Source organism: Haliotis rufescens, unplaced genomic scaffold (assembly GCF_023055435.1).
Source record: "Haliotis rufescens isolate VD_foot unplaced genomic scaffold, xgHalRufe1.0.p SCAF_32, whole genome shotgun sequence".
Classification (NCBI taxonomy): domain Eukaryota; kingdom Metazoa; phylum Mollusca; class Gastropoda; order Lepetellida; family Haliotidae; genus Haliotis; species Haliotis rufescens.
This window is the reverse complement of record NW_025964024.1, coordinates 423,541-435,776: the sequence shown is the minus strand read 5'-3', so window position 1 is coordinate 435,776 and position 12,236 is coordinate 423,541. Positions and strand designations below refer to the sequence as shown.

General features: G+C 38.6%; 2 protein-coding genes across 5 annotated transcripts in view; one reads left to right on the top strand and one right to left on the bottom strand.

The window, feature by feature from the left end:
• LOC124149127 (blood vessel epicardial substance-like) overlaps positions 1-12,236 on the bottom strand; it is a 200,272-nt gene that overhangs the window by 5,618 nt on the left and 182,418 nt on the right. For all 4 annotated transcript variants that reach the window (XR_007217915.1, XM_046520495.2, XM_048380628.1 and 1 more), the window contains one exon: positions 273-906. Coding sequence is in view for 3 of the 4 variants with exons in the window: in XM_046520495.2 (XP_046376451.1) it covers positions 273-859 (587 nt within the window). In the remaining variant the exon portion in view is untranslated. The remainder of the gene's footprint in view (positions 1-272; positions 907-12,236) is intronic.
• Positions 4,368-11,461, top strand: LOC124149118 (alpha-L-fucosidase-like). Its single transcript, XM_046520488.2, has 8 exons — positions 4,368-4,782; positions 5,850-5,956; positions 7,059-7,189; positions 7,406-7,539; positions 8,279-8,376; positions 8,835-8,967; positions 9,619-9,789; positions 11,037-11,461. The coding sequence occupies exons 1-8, from the start codon at positions 4,430-4,432 to the stop codon at positions 11,290-11,292; spliced, it is 1,383 nt and encodes a 460-aa protein (XP_046376444.2). The 5' UTR covers positions 4,368-4,429; the 3' UTR covers positions 11,293-11,461.

Sequence of the window (12,236 nt, the reverse complement as noted above, 5' to 3'; positions counted from 1 at the left end):
TGATTGACATTATGAACATCGCTTTACGCAATTGGGATACTATAACATGCATTACCAATCCTGTTAGTCGCCTCTTACGACAATCATGGATTGCTGAAGACCTATTCTAACCTTCATGGGGGTCTGCTGCAGAACCAGCAAATGGAGATGCCACCTGGCTAACAGCTACTATCTTATAAGAAATATGGCCATTATTATCATCAATGTTCGAACCAACACACAGAGCATGAACAAGAGAATTGTAATACTCAACAGGGTGACGCTTGACTTACTTTCCTTTGACTAATATGGAGACTTTATCCCCGATGTGAGAAATTCCCTCCACTGCGTATATGCTACCTTTTGGTACCGTCATCATTGTACCTAATTTACATATCAGAGCAAACTCTTGCCTCGACATTTTCAGAGGCCGGAACAGTTTTGAATAAATGTCTTCCATCTGATCATGCATTTTCACAGGAAAGTTCACGTATGTCAAATATCCGATATGTCCGAGGTTGACTGCCACAAAGATGGCATTCCATACAAGGATATCTATCATGCACACAAACAGCCCTGCCCAGAGGAGGAAGAACACGAAGCCCACAAGGAGAAGACATCGGAGGAAGAACACATGATACTGGAAGCTGCTTGGAGTCAGAAATGAGATGGCCATGCACAAATTGGCCAACTGGAACACTGTGTGTTGGGCATCCTCCCATGTGTAGCACTTCCCGAATGGACTTGGGTGGTCCTTGACAACGATCCGGCTTGTTGCATCAGTCAAGTTCAGAAGGGCCAGGGTTGTTTGATTGATGAATGTCAATGTTGTGTCATTAATTGACATGGGAGTTGATATCTCTGTGGTGGAGTTGGACATTGTTGTGGTTACAGTGTTTTGTATATCTCCACCTCATTCGGACAAATCTGAAACAAACAAAACAAGTTATCTGAAAGCATGTTTCTCTTGTTCTCAATTGTTCCAGCTGAAACAGACAATTCAAATAATCTACTTGACCAAAGACATACAGTCTATATGAATGAGAAATAACTTAGAGACACATGCGAGACAAAATACATTTTGCTTAAACATCTTTTTATCCACTAATAAATACTCCATGACACCTAACATCATCAAAGAATCCTGAAGAACAACATTAAAAGATTCTTCACACCTTCAAAGCCAGATTCATAATCCATGGTTTTCAGATATTTCTGTAGGTTGCCTTCAAAAAGATGCCATATTAAAAAGAGTGATCTTCCGATTTGATTTTTTCTCTCACTTTTTAGGGTCAGCAGAATCTTAAATCAACTACAAAATGTCTGGCCAAAGAAGGACTAGCATCAAACAATAGGCAGTCCTTGTAAGTCTGATTCATGTCACTCAATCACAATATTTTTTGTGCTATCTCAGACCATTGTCACAAAAGTCCATAAAACATTAATAGGTTCCACATGCTTCTTACTCCACTTAGACCTCATGGTGTGGTCATTTCTAAGACACTAAGAATTCGCTTTAATTCATGTCTTATGTTTTTCACGAAACCTATGGTAACCTAAAAGTAAAATCAGTGTTTCCTGAGCATTGGCAAGTTATATTAAATCCTGTGTCAGTTATTCACATTGCCAACAGAAAAGTTGTTTTTTTTAAATTTCCCGCATCATATGAAGCAGACTCTATCCATGCTTGACAACTGACATTGTCATCAAGAACAGTTCAATGTGAGCGCAGTTGTGATTGTTGGCATTCTTGGTGGGGAAAAATAAAAAATGTTCCTCACTCTTAGCTTTTCAATAAATATATCAGTGTTTGCATTGGTCTCCAAAATAATAGAGACCCCTTGGACGCGAAGCTATTCTAAGGGTGCTTGGGTGCATGCATTCTGAGCACAAATAAAGTGTCTGGTTGAAATTCTTAAGTGTTTGCTTTTACTAGAAACAAACAAGAAGTTATACATTAAGTGAACTTGTTAGGGGACCTTTGTAGGTTTATTTTTTTGTGTCCCACTTTTTTTTTCAGTGCATATTTTTGTATATGGGACGCCGTAAATACAAACACTGTATATTAAAGTTCCTACCTCACTACATTTTGAGAAAAATGTGTACAAGAAACATTTATTTTTTTATGCAGCCTTATTGTTGATAAGTAAGGCAAGATCTGAGACCATAAAGATTGTCATCTGTCATAATTATTTTTGGTCATTGTTCACATGAGTGAATGAGTGAGTGAGTGAGTGAGAGTGAGTGAGTGTGGTTTTACGCCACTTTTAGCAATATTTCAGCAATATCACGACAGGGGACACCAGAAATTGGCTTCACACATTGTACCCATGTCAGGAATCAAACCCGGGTCTTCGGCGTGACAAGCGAATGCTTTAACCACTAGGCTACCCAACCGCCCCTTTGTTCACATGACCTAACAAGCCACAGTGTAGACATGATCTGAACATGAAGATGAGCCATGGCAGATAACCCTAATTCTTCATCAGTTCCTTTGTGATTATCACCACACATCTTCTACCTTGGCTGATAACCTGGATTCACGCGAACATGAGTGAACAAGATGTTATCAGCAACTGGTTATGTTGGCCAACTGAACAACTTTCACCTTTGCTGAACCATATTGGGTCACGTATAGACACAGACACACTCACAGACAAACACACAGTCAGACAGACATACACACTGACACTTACACCACACACACCGAATACATACACACATACACATACATATACACACAGAGATTAATTTAAAAAGTTTTCCTGAAACACATGAAATGTTAGCTTGACATTATGAGGTCCCAGGAAAACTTGCATTGTGAAAAGATAAATTAAATTGTTCAGCTCATCCACACAGAGAAAAAAAACCAAAATTTAAGACAGAAAAAATATCCTGTATCCCAACTCTCCCCCATGCATCAATATTAAATGGTGGGTGCCATGCATGGTTGTATGACTTGACATGCAAGCATGTTAGGGGTGGGGGATGGGGGAATGAGTTCCTGTTTGCAGATATGAAGAGGGTGATGTAGAGAAGTAGTGGGTGTATGACTGAGTGTGTGGATCTATGCAATGACCTACTCTCACAGGATCAGATGAGTAATTAAGAGAAAAACTAAATGTGAGCATTGTATTTTGTACCAGAGACAAAGGACCTATGTTGAATCCTGATAGACCATTTGATGACAGGCTCAGATTGACTTTATTCACGGGTGCCACTGTTGGGGCAGGATACTCTCATTTTTTTGCGAATGCCTGGTTTCATCATTATTTGATAGTAATTCATACACACATTCATGATACATTTGGAATCGTCCAATCTACTCTGCTTATAGTAGGGATTTCCTGTGGCTATGGAAACAGTTTTGTCACTTTTATTTACTATGAACTGTTGTAGGTTACAGGCAATGGAGGTGTTGGTGTTTGGAGCATTATGCTTAGCAGGTAGAGGGTGACTGTGAATGTAGTAAACTTGCTAGGCCCAATCAGCAATTGCTTTGTACTCCTTGAACATCATCCTTCATATTCACGAGATTTTTCCACCTCTTCCCAAACTGGAAAAACTGTCTGCAAAACATTACGCACATGATGATAATGTCACATCTGCTACGGAGAATGTTTAACACCACCAGGAGGAAGCCTTCTACACCAGTGGAAGGCAATCAAGTATCGATGACAAAAACGTGTGGACCGCAGAGGGGATTATGTTGAAAACTAATAAGCAAACAGCTCCATTAACACAGTCCACAGTCATAATTAGGCTCATAACTTTCCAGTTACCCCTCGCACCTGGAATCCTGACACAAGTTGGTTGGTTCGTTGTTTAACGCCGCACACAGCAATATTCCAGCTATATGATGGCGGTCTGTAAAATAATCGAGTCTGGACCAGACAATCCAGTTATTGATATCTGAAATCATGAGCATCGATCCACACAATTGGGATTTATGACATGCATACCATTTCGGTGAAACCCACGATGATGGGTATGGTGCTGACAAATGTAGAAACATAATCGGGGCCAACTGGGATTCGAACCCACAATCATAGGTTTCTGGAGTGCCTAAGGGACACAACTCAATGCGAATTGCGGCGCCTTGGACGAATGGGCCACCCATGCCCCCTCATCTCGTGTAATTCAAAAAGAAAAGAGCATCATATATAAAGTCAATATATAGAATCATAATGTTGAACGTAAGAGTTGTCAGATACAAGCGTGAATGAATCAATGAGGTGACCAAGGTCAACACGTAACATACTTCAGCTGTGCTTATTATCATCTGAGCTAGAGATAAGATAGACAAATACTCCTGAAACTAAATCGGACACTGACCATACTGATATGTCAAGGTGAGTCAACCTATCTAATCAGTACCAGCAGCATTGCCTTAAATACCTTACTCCGACAACCACAAACAGCAGAAATCACCATAGGCAGTCACTGCAACATGGCTTCTCTCAAAATCCTAACTCCACTACTAATACTGTCAGTACTTACAGTACTGACAGTGTATGGCCAGTACCAGCCTACATGGGAATCTCTGGATGCAAGACCACTTCCTGCTTGGTATGATGATGCCAAATTTGGAATCTTCATCCACTGGGGAATCTTCGCGGTGCCAGGTCTAGGATCAGAATGGTTCTGGTACCTCTGGCAAGAGCAAAAGGTACCAGAAATTGTTGAATTCATGAAGAAGAACTTTCGACCAGATTGGACGTATGCTGATTTTGCTCCAATGCTAACTGCAGAATTCTTTGATGCTGATGAATGGGCTAGAATTTTGCAAACTTCAGGTGCCAAGTAGGTATATTGTTCTTAATTGAAAAGCGATACTTCAAATATTGATCGTGAATTATCCATTTAATCGATAATGTCTATCCATGTATTGTTTCATTGCCTATAAGTAAAACCCAATCAATAATGAACCTGTGAAGATCTGGTGTAGAGTAAGTCTTCAGCAACCCATGTTTGTCATAAGAGGCAACTAATGGGATCGGGTGGTCAGGCTTGCTGACTTGGTTGATGCATGTCATCGATCCCAATTGTGTGAATCAATGCTCATCATGTCAATCACTGGATTGTCTGGCGACGAGGCATGATTATTTATAGACAGCCATCATCTTGCTGGAATATTGCTGAGTGCGGTGTTAAACAACAAACCAACCAAACAATAGTGTCATTATTGGTAATACTCAAGGTCACTCTTGGCAACTTCTCACAGCTCTCAATATTGTTCATTTACTGATTTTATAAGCCATCATGCCCAGTGCAGGTATCTAAAATTAAGGAAAAGTAGACACGGTTATCTTGGGATATTTATCAAAGTGTCATTCAGGAAGAAAAGGGCATCCAATGTAAAGTTCATAATTAGCATTACAACTAAGGATATTTCCACCATGGTGGACTCTATGTGCAGTTACTCAAAAAGATTGAGTAAGTTGTCAGTTGACTTGTATTTGTTCTTACAAAAGAATGACTGGCCAATCAGTCAACAAATGGTGATATATGTAATTACCAGTACATGCAAAAGAACGACCACCACAGTCACTGTCAGAAAACAGAAGCTAATTCATAAAAGGTTGATTAAATTCAAACTAGATTTTATGACATGGAATAGATGGTGTTCCAGTTTATGATCATAAATTATTATAAAAACATTTCTATGACAACCATATAATTCTAATTTAAGGAAGAACTTCTAATTTGCATGGAATGTATATATTTGTCAGTGTTTAACATGAATAATATCACAGTGTTTACCTTCTTTTGAAACTGGCCAACAGAGCACATACCCATCACTCATCATATTATGATGTCCGTTTTAAGCAATAATCCCTCACTCACTCGTTATGATGTGGTCATCCTAGGTACACCGTGTTCGTGAGTAAACACTGCGAGGGTTTCTGTCACTGGCCAAGCAATGTGTCCTTCAGCTGGAATTCAATGGTTGCTGGGCCCAAAAGAAATATTGTCGGTAATGAATACTGGAAATTACTTTAATTTTCCATAGTTTTTCATGTGAATTATTTAAATCCTTGTTATTATTTTCCCATTAAAACCAACAGACTCATTTAATTACCATCGGGAGGTAAACAAGTGCAGTGAAGTTGGCATGGCATGGCACGATAGAGCATAAGTATCACATGACAATATGTTTACATACCGTATTCGACGTAATAAGCGCCCAGGGTGCTCTCAAAATTAGAAATGGGGGGCTCTTATTAGAATATTATTTTGGTGGAAAAAACAGAGTTGAAAGATAAATTTCGTGGTTTATACTGACGGCCTGAAGTGTTTATATATGACAGATATATTTTTTCAGAATGTAATTGCCCATAATTAAGGGTGCATATAACACACGAGTGTGTATTATACAAGAATAAATAAGTCTTGTGTACATTGATCAATCAGAAGGGGTGCTAATTGGGATTGTTCACTTGCCAATATATTAGCAAAAATTGCGATGGCGGCTTATTAGAGCGGGGCGCTTATTACGTTGAATACGGTAATTGTAATCTCGAACACATCTTCATATTGAAGCGCAGATCTATATAAGATCTATAGATCTAGATCTAAGCTGCATGGCAGAGGTTCAGGTGTCTAAGGTGCTGCAATTGGCAGTGAAGAGTTACATCCCTTAAGCATGCCAGAAAACCAATGATTGTGGGTTTGAATCCAAGTTTCTTATTATTAAGTTTCTCGATTTGTCAGAACCAAGCCCGTATCATTGGGTTTCACAAATGTTTTAAACGTCTAAGATCTGCATTGCTGATGTCCACCCTCCTGCCTCAAACTGACATGAAGTAACTGGAATACCAGTTATTGTTAAAGTAGTGTTCAAACAAATTCACTCACTCCATGCCACATGCTTCTGACAAAGTGACACACAAAACACAAATGTCAGCCTCATAAATAACAAGTGTTGATATATAGTCAAAATATACTCCAAAACAACTCAGACATGCTATTTTCAAAGTTATTTTTAACAAGTTCAATGAACTGTCATTTTCTACTCACGTGTCATTTGTGAGACAAAAGACTTTTCAAACCCTAAAACGTATTTTCTGTTGTTTCAGCTGAGTTGGCACAAGCGGTCCGCACCAAGACCGACTTAAGGTTCGGTCTGTACCATGTGTTGTACGAATGGTTCCACCCTCTCTATCTCCAGGACAAAGAGAACAATTTTACAACAAGGAGATTTGTTGATGTAATGTTTGGTCTATATATACTCTTACATAGTCTCTGTAAATAATAACTTAAAATATTTAATTGTGTACTTTCTTGGGTCATTATCAAGAGGTGGAATTCCTAAAGTGATCCGCATCATTGTCAAAAGAGAAAGCTGCCAAACTGGAATTCATTCTTATCTAACTACAGCCAAGTTGCCTTCCTAATAAAGTTATTATCATCGTTATCACTTCAGTTCAAGATCATGCCTGAGCTTTATGAGATTGTCAACACCTTCGAGCCTGACCTTGTGTGGTCTGACGGAGACTGGGAGGCCCCAGACACCTACTGGGGATCCAGGGAATTCTTGACATGGCTTTATAATGACAGGTTAGTGTCAATGATTCCGAAATATGTAAATAATATTTCCCTCGGAAATAACCTTCAGACAAATATTCTAAAATGATAATCATTATGTTTTTTAATACAGCCAGAATTCACTCACTTGTCACAAGATTATGATCATGCTGGCAGTGACAAAAGTACAACAAAGTATCTTGAGTATGTACAGTATGAACAACAAATGGTTGTATCTGAAGAAAGTAGGATGTTGAAATGAAAATGTTACTGACCCTATAAGCATACAAATATGTCAACATACGTAAGTTAAAAAACTATCAAATACTCACACCCACAACTCAAAGATTACGATCATAGGTATTGAAATGTCCAGACTTCATTGTGAGAAACATGGAGGAAAGGGCCAAATTAATAACATTGTATTTCATTAAACATTACAAAAAAAACAGTTATTAACAGTATTACATTTATATCATGGCGTGTCACCTTAATATGGGAGGAAAGCCCGAAGTTAAATGCAGGTCTTAGACGTTTATCACTTCGGTGAAACCCACAAGCACAGGTATGGTGCTGACAAACCTAGAACATAATCGGGGCGAACTGGGATTCGAAACCACAATCATAGGTTTCTGGTATGCCCAAGGTTTGCAACTCTTCACAGAGAATCGCAGTGCCTAAGTCGACTGGGCCACCCATGCCCCCTTAAACCATGCACAAGAGTAAAATACTTAAGTGTTACAGACTGAAAATGATGTTGTATTCATTCCAGCCCAATCAAGGACAAAGTAGTGACCAATGACCGGTGGGGAATTGGGTGTAATTGTACCCATGGTGGTGTCTATACTTGTGGAGACAGATACAACCCTGGTATGTGAACAAATATTATTTTCCGTTGGTGCTAAGCTTATCATGAAGTATCATTTTGATTTGTCTGTTGTTTAATGCCACACTCAGCAATATTCTGTAAGCTTTATGACGGCAGTCTGTAAATAATCAAACTTTCGACCAGACAATACAGTGATAAACATCATATGCATCAATCTTTGCAATGTGGATACAGGATTTGCATCAACCAAATCAGCAAGGATGACCACCCGATCCCATTAAATGCCTGTGTCAACAAGCATGGGTTCATCCTCAACCCAACAAGAAGAGGAACACTGAACCATATTGAGAAATTCCAAACGGGAAGGTTGTGGAAGTATTTCTCATTGTCAAATCAACTGACCTGCATACCAAATTCTACCTGCAGTGTCCATGAATCCTCACTAAGTCAATGAGAGTGATATGTTGCCAAGTAAGTTCTTATTTGACTCTTGTTTCAGGTGTTCTGCAGAAGCACAAGTGGGTGAATGCCATGACAATAGACAAGAAGTCCTGGGGGTTCCGACGTAATGCCCCCCTGTCAGACTACCTGACTATAGAGGAGCTTATTGAGACTTTAGCTAGAACTGTCAGGTAAAACGCTGTTTTCACACTGATCCCAGCTGTCTTGCATGCAAACTGTGTACTTTATACTATTGTTTTGAGACAGAATATAAAAAAACAACTCTTTTTTTTCACCACTGTCTTGAGGCTTCTCATAACTGTCTTGAAACATCCTACTAACCATTGTCACATTATTCTGTTCTTGAAACCATAGTCTTCAAGCATCCTATCACCCACTGTCACTTAATAGTGTTCTTGAAACCACTGTCCTGAATCATCCCACAAACGATTGTCACAAGATAGTGGTCTTGAAACCACTTCTTTGAAGTATCCTCCAAACCATTGTCATGTAACAGTGTTCTTGAAATCATTGTCCTGAAGCATCCAACACACCAATTGTCACTTGATGGTGGTCTTGAAGCCACTATGTTGAAGCATTCTACAAACCATTGTAATTTCATGATGTTTTTGAAACCACTGTCATGAAGAATCCAAGAAGCTATTGTCACTTAATCGTGTTGCTGAAACCAATCTTGAAGCATCCTACATTGTAACCATTGTCACAAACTGTTCTTGAAACCTGTCTTGAGGCATCCTACATACCACTGTCTCATGTTAGTTAATCTCTGTGCACCATCAAATAGTGTACCTAACTGATCAACAACATCCCTTCTGTTCCAGCTGTAACGGTAATCTGCTCATGAACATTGGGCCAACTGCCTACGGTGTGGTCAGCCCCATCTATGAGGAGAGACTGAAGCAGATGGGCGAGTGGCTCAAAATTAATGGTGAAGGCATCTACGAAACACGACCCTGGACCTACCAGAATGAAACTGTGATACCCGAAATATGGTTAGTATTTGCTGCCTACATTACACAACCTTATTTACAACCGAGCTTGCCCTTTGTATGCAGATTTCAAAGAATGTCATACGACTCTTGTTCAAATAATGTTTGATCAGGGTTACAACATTCAAGGACTTAGCAAAGCTTTGGAAAGGTTTCATGATTGACATGTGGAGGATGTTTCAAAATTTGATGCATCAGTGACCAACATGATGTCTGATGTAGTTTCCTATTTTGACTTGCCTTTGCATGTGTTTGTGACAGATGAAACAGCTCACATTTTTGCGAACACCCTGGTATCATTACTAGTTGAGAGTGATTCATAAACAGATGGACTGCTTTTAGAAGAGATTTCTTATGATCATTGAAATTATGTGTCGACTTTCTTTACATAAGGTGATTCACAGTTAGTGAATCCACAAGTTTTAAGCAAGGACAACAACTTTACTGAAACTACAAACAGAAAATCTTTTATCATCAGCTACAATACATATGACATTTATACTTCAGTGTCAACAGATATAAATATTTTGCAAGATCCAATTGTTTTTAATTCTGTCTAAGGGTTTATGCTAAACATATCCACTGATTGCGTCCTTAACCTACACATTTGTTGGTTGGGCTTCTGTTTATAAATGTCTGCCTAATGTAATGTCAGATTTATTGATTTGTGCAACAACTTTGTCAGTGGAACATAAATTAAGTAAAAAATACATCTAATTTTTTTTTAAGGGCTATTTTTCTGAATACTCTTGTTGCTATATGTGCAGTTTTTCTTATGCCAGTCTTAATGCCCAAATCATTTTGAAGTGTATAACTGAGTTTGTATTTAGTGGAATTTACAATACAGAGCTTTCAAATTTGTATTTTCACTTGTCAAGGATTATGTTGAACTGTAATTGTTTTTCAAAACTATGGCGATAGTCACATATGTGTCTAAAAGACCCTAGGTCATCATGGTTGTGAAATGCTGAACACTCTCATCCAGTATAATTCTATGACTATAAATTCTGTTACATGTTACATGATAAACATGACTCTATTACATCATGAATTTGAATGATTTCTTTACAAATGGAGTATTAGAAAAATACAAACAAAATATATTTAATGTAAGCAAACAAAAGCAAATTTCACTTTTGAAAATTTGGGCAGAAAACAAAAAAATAAATTTAGTATTGTATTAAATCCTGATGCAGATGCAGATCTCATGAAAATATCCAAATGACTTTTCAATGTTGTATCATTTTCAGGTACACCTCGAAGACATCGGGACAAGGTAAAGACATCTACGCAACTGTTATGAGCTGGCCCAACACAGGGGTCTTCCAGCTGACCCGGCCTAACCCCAGTGACAACACTGTGGTCACTCTAATGGGGTACTCAGGTTCCTTCAGCTGGACAAGAGCTGCAGGTCAAGGCATAAACATCAACATTCCCGCCATTGCAGCCAACGCTATGCCATGCAAGTGGGCATGGATGTTCAAGATCACCAATGTTCAAAACTAAGGCATCATGATTGTGCACCTTCCAGCTGTTTCTTATTTGAAAAGACTTGTGAATACTTGAAGAAGTTTTCTTATAAGAAGTCTGATGATGAAATATCATATTGTGTAAATGTGTTACTTTTGAAAAAGCAACATGAGTTTTTTATTCTTGTAATAAATGATAGATATAACTTCTTGTTTGTGATATTTTTTTAGTACATTAAGTGAAATCTCAGAGGTGAGATTTATAATGCATGGTATTGTGACTAGCTTTCTGTGAGGATTTCAAAGAGCTTCATATAAGGCCTGTAAGCAAATCTTTCAAAACATTCCAGTGATGCATCAGTGAGAAATTTGATGTCTGATGCACTTATCTATTTTGAGTTGAACCATACGTTCCCATGTTGTATTTGAGGTGGATGGGGCAGGATACACTCACATTTTCACGGTACCCAGTATCATTACTACGGTGGCCCATACCCGCCACTGGTGAGATTATTTTTCACTGTATGCCTCTCTATTTTATCTGGTTCAATCTTAAGGATAAAATCTCCAACCTGTCGATTGCCAGGGCACTGATCTGGAAGTAATTCTGGTCACACGTGGTATGCCAATTTGAAACGAAAAGTATCTGGCAAAATATCGAGGCATACAGTGAAAAATAATCTCACCAGTGGAAGTATCTGGCGGCTGCCAGAAAAGAATTTGGCGGACACCAGATAAAATATAGAGGTATACATGGAAAAATGATCTCACCTGGTGTTGGGTATGGGCCAACCTACATTACAACATAATAGTGATTCATAAACACATGCTTATGATATCGTTTGAATCTGACAATGAACTCAACTTTCAGCAGATGTTTCTCCTGATATTGGAAAGGGTTCAGTAGCTTTTAATTATCTGCAATAGTCTGTTAGATAGGCATTACTTAGAAGTTGATGGATGACAAGGTAGACACAATTT

Coding starts and splice junctions, on each gene's coding strand:
- LOC124149118 (XM_046520488.2), top strand. CDS start 4,430: ATGGCTTCTCTCAAAATCCTAACTCCACTACTAATACTGTCAGTACTT. Junction 7,540..8,278: donor ACATGGCTTTATAATGACAG/GTTAGTGTCAAT, acceptor TATTCATTCCAG/CCCAATCAAGGACAAAGTAG. Junction 8,968..9,618: donor ACTTTAGCTAGAACTGTCAG/GTAAAACGCTGT, acceptor CTTCTGTTCCAG/CTGTAACGGTAATCTGCTCA.